This window comes from Mandrillus leucophaeus, unplaced genomic scaffold, assembly GCF_000951045.1.
Source record: "Mandrillus leucophaeus isolate KB7577 unplaced genomic scaffold, Mleu.le_1.0 Scaffold74, whole genome shotgun sequence".
In the NCBI taxonomy this organism is placed as follows: Eukaryota; Metazoa; Chordata; class Mammalia; order Primates; family Cercopithecidae; genus Mandrillus; species Mandrillus leucophaeus.
Genome location: NW_012108030.1, coordinates 486,530 through 504,689, shown reverse-complemented (window position 1 = coordinate 504,689; position 18,160 = coordinate 486,530). Strand labels below are relative to the sequence as shown.

The 18,160-nt window shown below is 41.4% G+C and overlaps 1 protein-coding gene across 1 annotated transcript in view; it reads right to left on the bottom strand.

Annotated features, from left to right (window-relative positions):
• Window positions 1-991: 991 nt before the first annotated feature.
• Window positions 992-18,160, bottom strand: part of ZNF616 (zinc finger protein 616) — a 27,269-nt gene continuing 10,100 nt past the window's right edge. The window contains exons 2-4 of the mRNA XM_011965859.1: window positions 15,644-15,731; window positions 12,009-12,135; window positions 992-4,120 (exon numbers count right to left, since the gene is read on the bottom strand). Coding sequence (XP_011821249.1) covers window positions 1,914-4,120; window positions 12,009-12,135; window positions 15,644-15,655 — 2,346 coding nt within the window. The 5' untranslated portion in view covers window positions 15,656-15,731 and the 3' untranslated portion in view covers window positions 992-1,913. The remainder of the gene's footprint in view (window positions 4,121-12,008; window positions 12,136-15,643; window positions 15,732-18,160) is intronic.

Here is an 18,160-nt window from a genome sequence, read left to right as displayed (position 1 = left end):
AAAAGGTAACTCAGAAATTTTAAACTGTGCACTGCTCTCACTAATGTGATGAAATCTCACATTGTTCTGCCCACGACATAAATCATCCCTTTATACAGTGTAGCCACACAGAATAACCTACCCATCTCTCAGTCACTTAGTAGTCATCTCAGTTAGCATTGTTAAAGTGTATTGTGGTGTTTGTGTTCAAGTATCTCCTATTTTACTTAATAAAGGCCCCAAAGCACAAAAGTAGTGAGGCTTGCAACTTGGATATCTCAGAGAAGCTGTAAGCTAGACACAATCGCATGTACCTGTAGTCTCAGGTAGTCTGGAGGCTGAGGTGGGAGGACCACTTTTTGAGGCTGCAGTGTGCTAAGATCTTACCTGTGAATAATGGCTGTGCCGCATTGATTACATTTCCAAGTTTCCTCTCAAATAGGAAATAGGAATAATTTGGTAAAGCCTGAAGACACACTACTGCTTACAGTTCCTTTCATGTTCAGCATACTTACAGGATTTTTCACCTCTATACATTCAATCAAACTGCAAAGGCATGGACATTAGTTTTGTCTCACTTTAAGTTCCTGGGTACATGTGCACAATTTGCAAGTTTGTTACACAGGAAAACATGTGCCATGGTGGTTTGCTGCACCTACCAACCCATCACCTAGGTATTAAGGCAAAAATGCATTAGCGATTTTTCCTGATGCTCCACTTCCCTGACCTTCCCACCCCCATCGGCAGGCCCCAGTGTGTTGCTCCCCTCCCTGGGTTGATGTGTTCTCATTGTTCAGCTTCCACTTACAAGTGAGAACATGTGATGTTTGGTTTTCTGTTCCTCTGTTAGTTTCCTGAGGATAATGGCTTCCAGCTCCAGCCACGTCCCTGCAATGGACATGATCTCATTCCTTTCTATGGGTGCATAGTATCCCATGTTGCATGTGTATCACATTTTCTTTATTCAGTCTATCACGGATAGGCATTTGGGTTGATTCCAGGTCTTTGAACATTTCATTTTTTAAAACCATTTGTTACATTTGTAAGGTTGCTCTCTAGTATGAATACTCTGTTTCCATTTTGATGTTGGGGTAAAAGCCTTAGCATGCACATTACGTTTCTGTGGTTCCTCTCAAAGATGTATATTCTGATGCCTAGTGAGTTCTGATGCCTGGGGAAAGCCTCTGACACATACATTTATATGATTTCCTATCAGTATAAACTCTCTTATGACAAGTAGTGATTGAACTCTACTAAAGGTTTTGCCACCCTCATTTCATTTCATACATCCCTTTGAATTACCTAGATTCACAAGTTTTGGCTTTTGAGTAGAATTCTTGCCACACGTATTATGCTTCTGTGATTTTTCTCCAGTATGCATACATCCTGGAATATGTATACATATTCTTACACCCAGTGAGTAGTGAACACTAGCTTAAAACTTAGCTATATTTACTGCATGTGTAAATGTATTAGGTCATAACTGCATTGCTACAAAAAAATACCTGAGGCTGGCTAATGTATACAGAAAAGAGTTTAATTGGCTCACACTTCTGAAAGCTTAACAGGAAACATGGTGCTGGCATCCGATCACCCTCTAGGGAAGGCTCAGGAAGGTTAAAATCATGGTGGAAGGCAAAGGGGGTATAGGTATTTCACATGGTGAGAATGAGAGCAAACAACAGGGAAGTGCTATGCACTTTTAAACAGTCAGACCTCAAGAGAAGTCACTATTGCCAGGACAGCACCAAGGGGATGATGCTAAATCTTTCTCAATTTGAGAAATCCACTTCCATGATCCAATCACCTCCCAACGGGCCCCACCTCCAATAGTGGAGATTACAATTCCACAGGGATTTCAAGAGAAGGGAAAAATATACAAGCTATAACAGTAAGTATGAATTATTCAGTGATTCTAGAAACTAGGACAACGTCTAAGGCCTTGTCACATTGAGTTTAGTTGTAAGGTTCTCTCCAGTATGCCTTATTCGATGTTTAGTGAGGCCTGAGCGACAAATAAAAGATTTTCCACACTCATTACATTTATAAGGTTTTTTGCCAGAATGAATTCTTTGGTGTTTGTTGAGGGAAAACAACCGCCCAAAGGCCTTGCCACATTCAATACATTTGTATCTTTTCTCTCCAGTGTGGATTCTCTGGTGACTTACAAGATGTGAACTGTGCCTGAATACTTTGCCACATTCATCACATTTATATGGTTTCTTTCCTGCATGAATTATCTGATGTGCAGTGAGGTTTGAGCTCCGTTTAAAGGTTTTGCCACACTCATTACATTTGTAAGGTCTGTCTCCAGTATGAACAGTCTGATGAAGTCTAAGATGGACACGCTGACTAAAGGAATTCCCACACTGATTACATTTGTAAGGTTTCTCTCCGGTATGAATTCTCTGATGTCTATTCAGTGTGGAGCCCTGATTAAAGGCTTTGCCACATTCATTACATTTGTAAGGTTTCTCTCCAGTATGAACTCTTCGATGCCCTACAAGATGTGAATATTGACTGTAGACCTTGCCGCATTCATTGCATTTGTAAGGTTTCTCTCCACTATGAATTCTCCGATGCACTGTAAGACGTGAACATTGACTGAAGACCTTGCCACATTCTTTGCATTTGTAAGGCTTCTCTCCGGTATGAATTCTCCGATGCCTTGCAAAAGCTGAACGGTCACTGAAGACCTTGCCACATTCTTTGCATTTGTAAGGTTTCTCTCCAGTATGAATTCTCCGATGCACTGCAAGACGTGAGTGTTGACTGAAGACCTTGCCACATTCATTGCATTTGTAAGGTTTCTCTCCAGTATGAATTCTCTGATGCGCTGCAAGTCGTGAATGTATGCTGAAAACTTTGCCACATTCATTGCATTTATAAGCTTTCTCTCCGGTATGAATTCTCCAGTGCACTGCAAGACGTGAATGCTTACTGTAGACCTTGCCACATTTATTGCATTTGTAAGTTTTCTGTCCAGTATGAATTCTCTGATGCACTGCAAGACTTGAACGTTTATTGAAGACCTTGCCACATTCACTGCATTTGCAAGGTTTCTCTACAGTGTGAATTCGCCGATGCACTGCAAGACTTGAACGTTTACTGAAGACCTTGCCACATTCATTGCATTTGTATTGTTTCTCTCCACTATGGATTCTCCGGTGACATACAAGATTTGATCTATGTCTGAATGCCTTACCACATACATCACATTTATATGGTTTCTTTCCTGCATGGATTACCTGATGTACAGTGAGATTTGAGCTCCGTTTAAAGGTTTTGCCACACTCATTACATTTGAAGGGCCTCTCTCCAGTATGAACTGTCTGATGAAGTCTAAGATGGACACGCTGACTAAAGGATTTCCCACACAGATTACATTTGTAAGGCTTTTCACCAGTATGAATTCTCTGATGAACAGCAAGGTGGGAACTTTTACTAAAGGACTTACCACATTCATTACACACGTAGGCTTTCTGTCCAGTGTGACTCCTTTGGTGTCTTACAAAATATGAATTTTTTCTGAAGATCTTGCCACATACATCACATTGATATGATTTCCCTCTTGTATGGACTACCTGATGTACAGTTAGTAGTGAGGCCCGATGAAACGCTTTGCCACACTCTTTGCATTTGTAAGGTTTCTCTGTAGTATGTATCCTCTGATGATTAATAAGGCTGGAAGATGCTTTAAAGGCTTTGCCACACTCATTACATACATAATGTTTTTCCCTAATGTGTGGAGAAACTAAGCAACCGTTATTACCTGTCTTCCCCGTTTGATTACATTCAAACATTCTCCCTTCAGTTTGAACTTTCTGCGGTTCGGTCAGACGTGACTGAAAGCTTGATGTAAGCTGGTTTTCAATATGATTGTTTTCTACATCCCCTTGACTATGTTGATCTCTTTTACCAGTAAGATTGTTTTCATGGGGCACTGGCACTTCTTTATAATTTGTTTCACCATCTTTCCATTGAAATTCAAGGTCATATAGATGTTTCTGTATTTCCCTGAAGTATAAATTTTCAATATCACAGCTTTGATGTCTTTCCAGTGCCACTGTTTGGAACCTTTCTCCTGTATTACTGTTCTCTGTTGGTGGTAATTCCTTGATCACACATTTAGGAGAGATACCTGCAAAATATAATGAACATGAGTTTTTTAAAAATAACTACTATTGATAAATACTTTATATTGGAAACATACTACACTAACCATAATGTTTATACCAGACAGGTGTGAAAGTTCTCCACCATGATCTTTTATTTTTAGAAATACAAAATGAGTAGAAGTCTATAGTAAAGAAAGGATGACTACATGTAATTCAAATTATTTAGGAAAGCCTAGTTTCAAACATCCTATGACCAAAAGATTTATGTTGTGCAAACATATATTGGCACTAAAACAAGTATTTTGCAACCAATGACACCAAATTACACACCAATTGGCAGAAAACGTGGCTCTCTCATAAGAGAATAAAAGTTATATATGTTCACTTCATATTTGCTGTGTACAAACAAATGTCAAACTACAGCAAGATACAGTGTAACAGTAAATATTCACAAGTTCAACTAATTAATAATTATCATAAAAATTAATAAATAAAACACTCTAATAACCCAGATAAAACCAGCACGTAAGTAAAATACAATATACATTATATTTAGAATTCCATACTATAAATTTGTATATTGTATATACAAATTTGCATCATATGCAAATATACAAATTTATAGTATGAAATTCTAAACAATTCTCCCTTTATAATAAGCAAGAACGTATATTCTAGAGACAGCATATGATAACTAGAAAATATGTTGAGATCACTGACTTTTAAAGATAAAAGAAAGATAAATATGTCTTTGGCCATACCACCCGGAACACAGCTGATCTCAGAAGCTAAACAGTGTCAGACCTGGTTACTACTTGGATGGGAGGACGGTAAATATACAACATAATATAGAATAAAAAGTGGGGCAGGAAGTCAGAAATACTGACTATGACTTCATGCCTACAACTATGTAACAATCAACACAGCAACTCCCTATCTATTGTGCTTTTTTCTTGAGATGGAGTCTCACTCTGTCACCCAGGCTGGAGTGAAGTGGCATAATCTTGCCTCACTGCAACCTCCACTTCTAAGACTCGAGCAATCCTCCCACCTCAGCCTCTCAAATGGCTGAGACCAAAGATGTTCACCACCATGCCCACCTGATTTTTTTGTAGTTTTGGTAGAGACAGAGTTTTATTGTGTTGCTCAGGCTGATCTCAAACTCCTGAGGGCAAGCAATCTGCCTGCCACAGCCTCCCAAAGTGCCAGGATCACATACAGGCATGAGTCACCACACCTGGTCCTATTCATTGCCTCTAATTACCTAATTAACTGGCCACAAAATATATATCATACAGAGATTCTACTTGAAAAGCATATGAACTAAGATAAAAGACAACAAACATTGTTTGGAAGAAACTACAAAATGAAAACTTACAGATACAATGAAGGCTGCTTTGATATAAAGACTTACGTCTGCCAAAATTCCTATGTTGAGGACCTAATCCTCAATGTGATAGTACTTGGAAGTGTGGTCTTTGGGAGGCAGTTAGGTCCTCTGCCACGTAAGGACACAGAAAGAGAAAGTCATGGTAAACCGGAAAAAGGGCCCATGCCAAGACCCAAAATGGTGGTTCTGACATGTTAGACTTCTCATCACCCAGATCTGTGAAAAGTGAATTTCTGTTGTTTCAACCACCCAATCTACAATATCTACTATAGGTAGCCATGCTGACTAAGGTGAAGCCAATATGCTATCTCATTATAAACATGGAACAGTATTGATATGCTTTATTTAACAAAGAAATCTGTGAGTCTTTACTAAAAAACACAATTTCTAGACTAGCTAACAGTACTAACTTGTTTAAAAAGTCTTGAGGTAAATTATCACTATTTAACACACAAGCAAAGTATGCCCACGGGATTTACATGTTTACATCCAATTTACAAAGAAAGTAAGATATGCACCTACCTTTGCAGGATCAAACACTGTTTTTTTTTTTTTTTTCAAAAACTGCCCAAGCAGGTTCTGCAGATAACAGGTCACCCCAAATACTAACAGTGTAGAAAGAAATACTTCAAGATCCATGCTGTGTTGCCAAAAGCATTATTCAGCCATCCCCATGAATAACAGTATCTGAGTCATCATTCCCTGCATATAATGATTTAGGCAGTGTTCTCAGAAAGTGATCAGGCCAAGGCAGGTGGATCACAAAGTCAGGAGTTCAAGACCAGCCCAGCCAAGATGGTGAGACCCCATCTCTACTAAAAATACAAAAATTAGCTGGGTGTGGTGGCAGGTCCCGGCTACTTGGGAGGCTGAGGCAGGAAATTGCTTGAACCTGGGAGGCGGAGGTTACAGTGAGCCAAGATCGTACCACTGTACTCCAGCCTGAGAGACAGAGGAAGACTCCATCTCAAAAAAAAAAGAAGTGATCAAGTGGATGAGTAGGGTCATCCCTTACAGAGTGAGAGTAGTGTGGGAGGTGAAGGAGTTATGCAATAATGGGAGTGTAAAACTAATATGCTAGTAAGTAGCCAGGTAGTCCGTCTGGAACAAAGTACTATTTTAGGAAAGGCCAGGGAAGAGAAAAGGCAAGAGGAAAAGGGCAAGGAGTAATGTGCATGGGGCAGCAGTGTTTGTGCTTGCAGAGCTGTGGGTATATAATTTCACAAGCAACAGTTAAAATCCTGACTTTGGATGAAAAAAGAAACTAATTTAGAATAGCATTATACTGACCAATACTTAAACATGGGAATTATACTATGTGCACAGGACAAGGGAAGACAGTTAAAAAGGAGGCAGTGTGAGGATACGGGAAGAAAGCAGACTTATGTCTTTATAATATATGCTATGAAATTTATCAAATTGAATGTCCCATGAGTTATATTTCCAGGCATATGCTCAACAACCCTACATATCAGGAGAGATGCGAAAAAAAAGTTCCTACAGTATAATCCTGAAGAAAAAATTTGATAACAGCCATGAAGAGGAGATGGATGAATTCATTTTGTACACATACAAAAAGACAACATAAAACCTTATTGATAGTACAACAATGTTAAGGAGACTTGGGGTACAGAAGAAACCCTAGCAAAATAGGCAAATATTAGTCTGAAAAAACTAAGAAAGCAGGAAACTGCTGTCAAGGTTTAAATACATGTTAATGGAGACACAGTATTTATGGAAGTAATCTGGGATATCAAAAACATAACATGGGTGCAAACCTGTAAAGGAGTCATTTTTGTATGTGACTGAAGTCAAACTGTTATCAGTTTAAAACAAGATGTTATAAATCTAAAGTGTTTTCTGTAATTGCAATGATAACCACAAAAAATGTATAGAAGACACATACAATGGAAATAAAAGTATGTCAAGACGAAAGAATCAACTAAACAAACACAAAGGCAGTAACAGATATGAAGAACAAAAAAATCTAAGAGATATAGGAAACATTCTGCAAAATGGCAACAGTGAGTCCTTCTCTATTAGTCATTACATTAACTATAAGTGGCTTAAACTCCACAATCAGAAGATACAGACTGGCTGAATGAATTTTAAAAATAGGCTCCAACTACATGCTATCCACAAAAGATTCATTTTTATTTGAAGGACACACACAGGCTCAACTGAAAGGATGAAAAAAGATATCCCTTATAAATGGTAACAGAAAGACATCAGAGGTGGCTAAACCAATATCAGTCAAAATAGACTTTATGTCAAAACTGGTACAAGAGACAAAGAAGGGCATTATATAATAATTAAAGGGTTAATTCACCAGGAAGATATACCAATTACAGATATATATGCACCTAATATTAGAGATCCTTAATATATGAAGCAAGAGAAACATAACTAAAGGGGAAAAATTTCCACAGTAATAATAAAATACTTCAACGGACCACTTTTATAAATAGGACAATCAGATACAAAAAAAGTAAGTAACTAGGCAACCTAAACTATACGTCAAATTGGACCTAATCTACATATGCATAACACATCACCCAAAAACAGCACAAAAGAATTTTTTCCAAACTCCACACGGAACATTCTTCAAAAGAAATATTTAAAAATAAAACTTTTTAACACTTCTTTTTTTTTTGAGGCTGAGTCTCGCTCTGTTACCCAAGCTGGAAGGCAGTGGCGTGATCTTGGTTTACTGCAACCTCTGCCTCCCAGGTTCAAGCGATTCTCCTGACTCAGTCTCCCAAATAGCTGGGACTACAGGTGCGCGCCACCACGCCAAGGTAATTTTTGTATTTTTAGTAGAGACGCGGTTTTGCCATGTTGGCCAGGCTGGTCTCAAACTCCTTGTGGGGAAAAGAAAGAGAGATCAGACTGTTACCGTGTCTATGTAGAAAGAAATAGACATAAGAGACTCATTTTGTTCTGTACTAAGAGAAATTCTTCTGCCTTGAGATGCTGTTCATCTGTAATGCTAGCCCCAACCCTGTGCTTGCAGACACACCTGCTGTGTTGACTCAAGGTTTAATGGATTTAGGGCTGTGCAGGATGTGCTTTGTTAAAAAAGTGCTTGAAGGCAGTATGCTTGGTAAAAGTCATCGCCATTCTTTAATCTCAAGTACCCAGGGACACAATACACTGCAGAAGGCCGCAGGGACCTCTGCTCAGGAAAACCAGGTATTGTCCAAGGTTTCTCCCCATGTGATAGCCTGAGATATGGCCTCGTGGGAAGGGAAAGACCTGACCGTCACCCAGCCTGACACCAGTAAAGGGTCTATGCTGAGAAGGATCAGTGAAAGAGGAAGGCCTCTTTGCAGCTGAGATAAAAGGAAGGCATCTGTCTCCTGCTCGTCCCTGGGAATAGAATGTCTCGTCCCTGGGAATAGAATGTCTCAGTGCAACACCCAATTGTATGTTCTATTTACAAAGACAGGAGAAAACCGCCTTAGGGCTGGAGGTGAGACATGCTGGTGGCAATATTGCTCTTTATTGCACCGAGATGTTTCTGTGCAAGCACATTAAGGCACAGCACCTTTCCTTAAACTTATTTATGACACAGAGACCTTTGTTCACATGTTTTCCTGCTGACCCTCTCCCCACTATTACCCTATAGTCCTGCCACATTCTCCTCTCCGAGATGGTAGAGATAATGATCAATAAATACTGAGGAAACTCAGAGACCAGTGCCACCGTATGCTGAGCGCCGGTCCCCTGGGCCCAGAGACTTTGTCTCTGTCTCTTATTTCTTTTCTCAGTCTCTCATCTCACCTGACGAGAAACACCCACAGGTTGTGGAGGGGCTGGCCCTCTTCCCTCCTGACCTGTTTAACACATTTTAAAGACAGAAATCATAAAGCATAACTTATCCCATCATAACAAAGTAAAACTAGAGATCAACAGCAGAAAAAAAATTAGAGTATCAACAAATACGTGGGAACAACATATTCCTAAACAGTCAATATGCCAAATTGGAAATCTCAAAGGAAATGATAAAATACCTCAAAACAAAGGAAAATGAAAATAGAACATACCAAAACTTATATATGCAGAGAAAACAGTGCTAAGATAGAAAATTGTTAGATATACATGCTTCCATTAAAATAGAAGATCTCCAATGGAAGAGAATAGGGAACCCAGAAATACAGCCACAGCTCTCCAATGGAATGGAATAGGAAACCCAGAAATACAGCCAGATACCTACAACCAACTGATCTTTGACGAAGTCAACAAAAACAATTGAGGTAAGACATTCTATTCAATACAGGGTGCTGGAAAAACTGGCTAGCCATATATCGAAGAGTGAAACTGGACCCCTATCTCTCATCATACACAAACATTAATTCAAGATGAATATAGACTTAAATGTAAGACCCCAGGCTACAACAATCCTGGAAGAAAACCTAGGAAAAACACTTCTGGATAAAATACAATTTTTTAAAAAAATTTATTCCTCATTCCCTAAGCATGATGGAAAAAAATACATAGGTTTTATAAACATCAGTTGAGAAGTCCTTGAAGTGCAAGAAATGGGCTACATGTATAATAAAGTAAGGTTTGAAAATAATAATTCAGTATAACATGATGGACATGAAAGTAGACTGGAGAATAATTATTATAATATAGCTTTTGTTCCCAAAAAAAAAAAAAAAAAAAGGGTGATTTAAAGAAAGTCCAGCGAGTTATATTTAGGAAACTGAAACTTACTACAGAAAAGCAATGTGTCTTATATAACAAAGTATGACCAGGCTGGACGCAGTGGCTTACATCTGTAATCCCAGCACTTTGGGAGGCTGAGATGGGCGGATCACCAGAGGTCGGGAGTTCAAGATCAGCCTGACCAATATGGAGAAACCCCGCCTCTACTAAAAATACACAATTAACCAGGCGTGGTGGCACATGCCTGTAATCCCAGCTACTCAGGAGGCTGAGGCAAGAGAATCGCTTGAATCTGGGAGACGGAGGTTGTGGTGAGCTGAGATCGTGCCATTATACTCCAGCACGGGCGACAAGAGTGAAAATCCATCTCAAAAAAACCCAAAAAACAAAAAACAAAGTATGACCAATCTCTTTCATGGTATTTCTACAATTAAGATAGTAACTATATTTTAAAAATATATTCAAGGTATTAAAAAAAATTCCAATGAAAAGAACTGTAATCAATTTCATTAACAAATTTTTTTTTTTTTTTTTTTTTTTTGAGATGGAATCTCGCTCTGTCCGCCAGGCTGGACTGCAGCGGAGCAATCTCAGCTCACTGCAAGCTCCGCCTCCCGGGTTCACGCCCTTCTCCTGTTTCAGTCTCCCAAGTAGCTGGGACTACAGGCGCCGGCCACCACACCCTGCTAACTTTTTGTATTTTTAGTAGAGACGGGGTTTCACCGTGTTAGCCAGGATGGTCTCAATCTCCTGACCTCATGATTCGCCCGTCTCGGCCTTCCAAAGTGCTGGCATTATAGATGTGAGCCACCGCGCCCGGTCTCATTAACAAATTTAATAGTAGGAATTAAGTCAGGGGAAATGGGAGTAAAAGGAATAACTGAAACTATCTTATTACAACACTACAGAGTTTGTGTAAGTTTTAGAGAAACTGCTGCTGAACTATACCATCTGTAAAAGAAAGAAATCTTGTAAAATATATAACATGATATACATTCCCCAATACAACACTACCTCAAAAAGAAACATGAAACAAAGGAAAACTGAGTATCCTCAAAAATATGGAACTGATTATTAAATAAATAAAAACAAAGTTCACTTATAATACATGAAAATGCACCAGATGAAAGTAGCGGTCACTTAAAACAAATTATGTGGACTTAAAAAATATAAGCTTTGGCCGTGCATGGTGGCTCACACCTGTAATCCCAGCACTGTGGGAGGCTGAGGCGGGCGGATCACAGGGTCAGGGATAGGCCACAGGGATAGGCCAAGCATACTGGCTCAAGCCTGTAATATCGGCACTCTGGGATGCCAAGACCAGAGAATTCCTTGAGCCCATGAGTTCAACAGCAGCCTGAGTGACATAGTAAAACCCTGTCTCTACCTGGGCATGGTGGTGCGTACCCATAATTTCAACTACTTGGAGGTGGTACCCATAATTCCAACTACTTGGAGGCTGAGGTGGGAGGATTGCTCTGAGCCCAGGATACAGAGGTTGCAGTGAGCTGTGATCACACCAGTGCACTCCGGCCTGGGCAACAGAGCAAGAACCTGTTTTAAACAAACAAAAAAGCACATGGACAGAAAACGGAATTGGATATTTTAACTCTGCCATAAAGTTCTCTGCGAACTTCAGCTCTGGAACCACCACTGATGTACAAAGAAGGCCGCAGAATATATATACAAAGGAGACAGTGAAAGGCCAGATGCAGCATTAAGAAGCTTTTTATTTTTGAACCAAAAAGGCTTCAGTCTCAAATAATGGAGGGGTTCCCAAGAAAGACAACAGAGAAAATACAAAAATGCACGAAGGCAAATCTGAACTTCTAGAATGAAATTATACTCACCTAGGAAGACTAGGTTCCTGTAGTTCTCCAACATCACATCCTTGTACAAAGCTTTCTGCACAGGGTCCAGGGATTTCCACTCCTCCTGAGAGAATTCTATGGCCACATCCTTGAATGTCAAAGGTCCCTGAAATGAAAAACACATTTCAAAAAGAAGCAATATGAGAGCTCTTTTGTTTACATAAAATGAGGAGAGAACTATCACATCACTTTGAAGTGTGTGTTTTGACATATCTATAAAAGGCATCTGTGAGAAAGTTACGGTGCTTAATTTTAGTTTGTTACAAAATACAATAGGAGACTATTATATTCTCTACATCAGTGTATATTTCTCTTTTTGTGGACAATGCAAGAAATACACAAATAAGAAGAACACATGGTTATCCCTTAGAAAGTGTTAGATATTATGTTCTATACATCAACTGTCTAGGTGAGCTAGTATATGAGTGGTGTTTTCAGAGATGACAATGTCTACAGCAGCTTTAAAGGAAGGTCATAAACTAAAAACTGTGATGACCAGAGTAACAGCAATGACTAAAGTTTTGGAACACTCCCCATGTGCTGGGCATTACTCCAAATGCTTTACATGTTCTAATTCAAACAACAACATAATAGCCTATGAGAGAGAGACTTGTTCCATGTTACTGTGCCACAGACTCGCTAACAAACTTGCCTAGGTCAACAACCTGAAAATGGCAGAGCAAGCATCTGAACCCAGATGTCTGAGAATTAAGAGTTGAATCAAAACAATCAAACAGTTACATTAGGGTTACAGAACGTACTAGTCTCTCTGTGCTGCTATAACCAAATAAGACTGGGTAATTTATGAACAATAGAAATATATTTCTCATAATTTACAGGCTGGGAAAGTTAAGATCAAGGTGCCAGCAGGACTGATGTCTGCTGAGGGATGATCCCTGCTTCCAAGATAGTGTCTTATTGCATTTTCTGGAGGGGAGGAACGCTGTGTCCCCACATGGCAGAAGGGACAGAAGGGCCAAAAAGCAGTGAACTCCGTAGGATAAGCATTTTGATATCTCATTGACCAGAACACCATATTCCATTGATGAGGGCAGAACCCTTGTGATGCAATCACCTACTAAAACCCAAATCTCATAATACCTGGAGATTGGGCATTGGGGATTAAGTTTCAAATGAACTGTGGAGGAGAGAAAAACACTCAGACCACAGCATTCCATCCTGCCCCACCAAAATTCATGTACTCCTCACATGCGAAATGCATTCCATCACAATGGCCCCCCAGAGTCTTAACTTTTTCTACTACCAATTCCAAACTCTATAGTCTACAGCTGCATCTAACTATAATCTAAATCAGATATGGGTGAGACTCAAACATGTGCTTCATCCTGAGGCAAACGCTCTCCAGTTGTGAACCTGTGAAATCAAACGACTTAAGTGCTTCCAACATCCAATGGTGGCATAGACACAGGTTAAATATTTCAACTCCAAAATGCAGAAACAGGAAAGAAGAGGTAGCTGCTCCCATGTTAAGTCTGAAACTCAAATAGGGCACACATATTAAATCTTAAGGCTTGACAATAGTCTTCTTTGACTCTATGTCCCACCTTCTAGACGTCCTGGAGTAGGAGTTAGGTCCCCAGTGTCCCGGGGATCCCTGCCCCATTAGTTTTGTTGGGATCACTCCACATGGAAGTTCTCACAGGCTGTGGTTTCCTGAGCTGCGATCACACACTGGTGACTCTACATCTCTGGACTCTCAGGGGTGGTCCTGCTTCAGGGCTACCCTTGACCTTGCCCTAATACGGGCTCTCTAAGGTGTCCCTGCCTCCATGGCTAGGCTGACAACTGCTCTAGTGGTGACTTCCTGTGGTAGCACTGAAAGAACAGGATGAAAGGTTAGGGGCCACTGAGCAAAAAGATGACTGACATAAACCAGTGCCTGCAGTAACACAGAAAGACACGAGGGTGAAGATCTAGTACCACAGATATCTGCAGTACTAGAGTCTATCTACAATAGCACAGAAAATAGGGGAGCTTCTGACTAGAAAGCCGCAAACCTCTTCAATAGGGAGATGACAAGCAAAGGCCCAGAGAGGGCAGAATCCCCAGCAAGAAAAAGCATGGGAAGTCTCCAGAATCTAGGGTAGTTGATTGGAGTGTCCTCCCTGAACAAAGGAGCCACCAAATCTGGGGAGGCAGCTGATTTTTCAAATGCTGAAGTCACAAAAGAAGACAATAAAACATACAAAGAAACAGGGAAATATGGTCTATAAAAAGAAACCAATTGAATCTCTACAAACCTACATGAAAGAAATGGCGATTTACATTTTGGCTTCGAAGAATTAAAAAGAAATGTGGGCCGGGCATGATTGCTCACAACTGTAATCCCAGGACTTTCAGAGGGCCAGGCAGGAGGATCGCTTCAGAGCAGGAGTTCGAGACCAGCCTGGCCAACATGTATTAATGCCTGAACTGCATCTTTGCTTGAACTTTTACCGAAAAACAAATACATACATCATGTGATGTTTAAAATAAATATAATATTTAACAATAATTGGTGCAGTGGGAGAATTTGGCTCCATCTTCTCTGATAACAAATGCTCAGCTCTTACATCTGAGCAAAATTATAACCTTAAAACTTCAAACAACTGCTGGTAAGAGTCCCCACAGGAACAAAGCAGTCTCTGTGAGATGGCTATTCGGACCATGGCTAGAAGAATCTGACATTCAGCTTGATTTCAGATTTTTAAATCAATGATGGAATAAAACACGCTCTAATGTCTGTATCTGGTTTTCCATTCAATTCCCAGTCATTAAGGGTGGTGCAGTTAGAAATAGTGACTCATTCATACAGCTTCAAATGTAGTATAAAATCAGGCAGAAAGATCTCCCCTTACAGGCCTCCTTTTCCATAATGATGATGATGTTGTTGTTGTTGTTGTTTTGAGGATGAAGTCTTGCTCTGTGACCCAGGATGGGGTACAGTGGCACCATCTCGGCTCACTACAACCTCCACCTCCGGGTTCAAGCTATTGTCCCGCCTCAGCCTCCAGAGTAGCTGGGATTACAGGTCCCTGCCACCATGACCATCTAATTTTTGTAATTTTAGTAGAGATGAGGTTTCACCATGTTGGCCAGCTCGTCTCAAACTCCTGAGCTCAAGTGATCTGCCCACCTCAGCCTCCTAAAGTGCTGAGATTGCAGGCATGAGCCACGGCGCCTGGCCGCTTTCGATAATTTACTAGATATTTATGCCCATTAATATGTGACTTCCACAGGCAGCTTCTCTATTCCTGGTCTACAGAGAGCTGACAGTGCCTCCAATGTGGCCCCCAAACAATCCTTGCTGCCCAACAGCTCTGATACCACGGGGCCCACACCCTGTCCCCATCCATGTCTGGGTGTGAGCCCGCCCCAGGACCATGCCCAGTACAGCCTCTTCCCAAGTTCATGTCCCTCGGTCATGCTGAGATGGAATGTAAATAAGATGAGAGGAACTGAGGAAAGGCATGGATGAGCATGAGCAAATGTGTCAGGAAGGAAGCTTCAGACGCAGAGAAGATTTGCAACTCCAACGTCCTGCACTTCACAAAGGAAGGAGACAGAATGACCCACCAAGAATGTCACTTTACCTGAGTAAAATATCACTTTACCTGAGTAGCCATCACTGACTCCTTTTCTTTCCTCTTCTTCCTCTTCTGGGTTTCTTTCTCAGTCAATGTAATTATTCACACATCAAACCTAAAAGTAAAAAATCTGTTGTTTAATGCTTGGAAACAACACATTACTTTCTGTATCACAACCATGCACACAGGGAAGGCCTCAGCATGTGGAGCGACAGCCCACCGCACTGGGGGGATGCAAGGTTAATACATTCCTACACAAAGACCAAGTGAATCTTTCACCGTTTTCTTCAGCACTAGCTCCCCTCCGGGAGACGCCCACACACAGGCTGCAGCAGAGGGTAGCTGGGCTGGACTGAGCTCCCACTCAGGGCAAGGACCTATCTGTGATTAAACCCCATGCAGAGCGCAGCACTCCCTCACCTCTGCGGGTCACAGGCTGAGCTCTGCCCTGGGAAATGGAGGATACAGAGGCTTGAAGCTCAATGCTGGATACAAATGAGAATCAATTTGGGGCTGGGAGCGGTGGCTCATGCCTGTAATCCCAGCACTTTGGGAGGTCGAGGCGGGTGGATACCTGAGGTCAGGAATTCGAGACCAGCCTGGCCAACATAGTGAAACACCCTCTCTACCAAAAATACAAAAATTAGACAGGCGTGGTGGCATACGCCTTTAATCCCAGTTACTTGGGAGGCTGAGGCAGGAGAATCGCTTGAACCTGGGAGGCAGAGGTTGCAGTGAGCCCAGATCGAGCCATTGCACTCCAGCCTGGGTGACAGAGACAGACTCCATCTCCAAAAAAAAAAAAAAAGCATCAACTTGGGTACCTCTTAAACATTATGGAGGCTGGGCCCACCCTTACTACTGGAAGGAGAATCTCTATACAGGGGAAAGAACCATGTGTTACAAATGCCTTAGCACTCTAGTCTGAAGCCAGGATTGAGTACATCTCAAAGGGGGCAAGACTACCACAGCCCCAATCTCCCAGCTCTGATCTCCCCTTGGGGCCTTGTTGTTACCAGTCTGTAGAAAGTGGAAGGCAAAGAGCCAGAAAGAAACACATAGAGCAAAAATATGGACCTGCTTTTATTGGCTGTTATTTGCAATCCTAGAATCAGACAACACCTCATTCTTAATATGAAAGGCGTTGAGGGGAAGAGGTTGGCTTCATAAGCTGAAAGGGCTGAATGGAGCAAAATCAGGAAACTAAAAGCAGGTTGGTTGTTTCAAAGTTACTTTTCTTTGCCTTGCCATTTTCTCCAGATCCTCAAAATGTAAAAAGAACATAGTAGTAAGTTTTGTTTAAATGAGTAGGAAACCCCATGTGATGCTGGTGGCAGAGGGCACCTTTGCAGCTCGGGATGGGGGAAATCTTGCCAGATTATCTGCAACTGAGGGGCCAGAGAGTTCTAGGCACAGGGACAGCCCAGGTAGACGCCCTCAGGCAGGAGTAACCTCGGCTCCAGGAATAGGAGAGGCCTGTGTGGCTGGAGCAGAGGGAGTGAGGAGGACACAGGTAGGAGGTCAGAGAGGTCCCGAGGCAGCAGATCAGGTAGGCAGGAGGTCTTCAAACATTTTTCTTCCACAGCTCACAACACTTTTAGAAACTATGCATTTCCCTACCATTTTAGGTAAATGTAACTTTTATTTATCATTTGAATTAAAACCCTTCTATATAATGTCATATCTTCTCTATTTCAAATATATGCTGAATGTAAAGCTAAAGCCAGGAAGTATAGGGCCACCGTCATCGGAGAGATGTTCAGGTGTGCAGGCGAATGTACCTGGGGAGTTGGGGAAGTCACTTTAGACACATATAGGTGGAGATGTCTCTTAGACGGTTGCACGGACGGCTGAGGAGACAACAGGATACAGAATTCTAGAGTTCGGGGGACAGGTCTGCAGGGAACATGGAGACATGTAGGTGGGTAGGTGGGTAGGTGGGTGATACGGATCGGCTCTGTGTCCTTGGCCCAAATCTCACACTGAATTGTAATCCCCACTGTTACTGGTGCATCCTCCCACCTGGTGGGAGGTGGTTGGATTATGGGGGTGGATTTGTGTTGAATGGTTTCGCACCACCCCTTGGTGCTGTTCTTATCATAGTGAGTTCTCGCGAGATCTGGTTGTTTCCAAGTGTGTAGCGCCTCCCCCCTCACTCTCTCTTGCTCCTGCTCCCGCCATGTGAGACGCCTGCTCCTACTTCACCTGCTACCATGTTTGGAATCTTCCTGAAGGCTCCCCAGAAGCAGATGTCGCTATGCTTCCTGTGCAGCCTGCAGAACTGTGAGCCAGTTAAACCTGTTTTCTTAATAAATTACTTAGTCTCTGGAATTTTGTTGTAGCAATTCCAGAACGCACTAATACAGTGGAGTTTAAAGCCATGAGATGAGATGATGAGGAAACACAGTTGAGTGTGGACAGAGATAAGAAGAGGTTCAAGGACTAAGCCATGAGTCATTCCTACATTGAGAAACAATTCCGAGTCAGGACACAGCAGCAGAGGAAAGTGAAATGGTCAGGGAGGTGACAAGAAAATCAAATAGA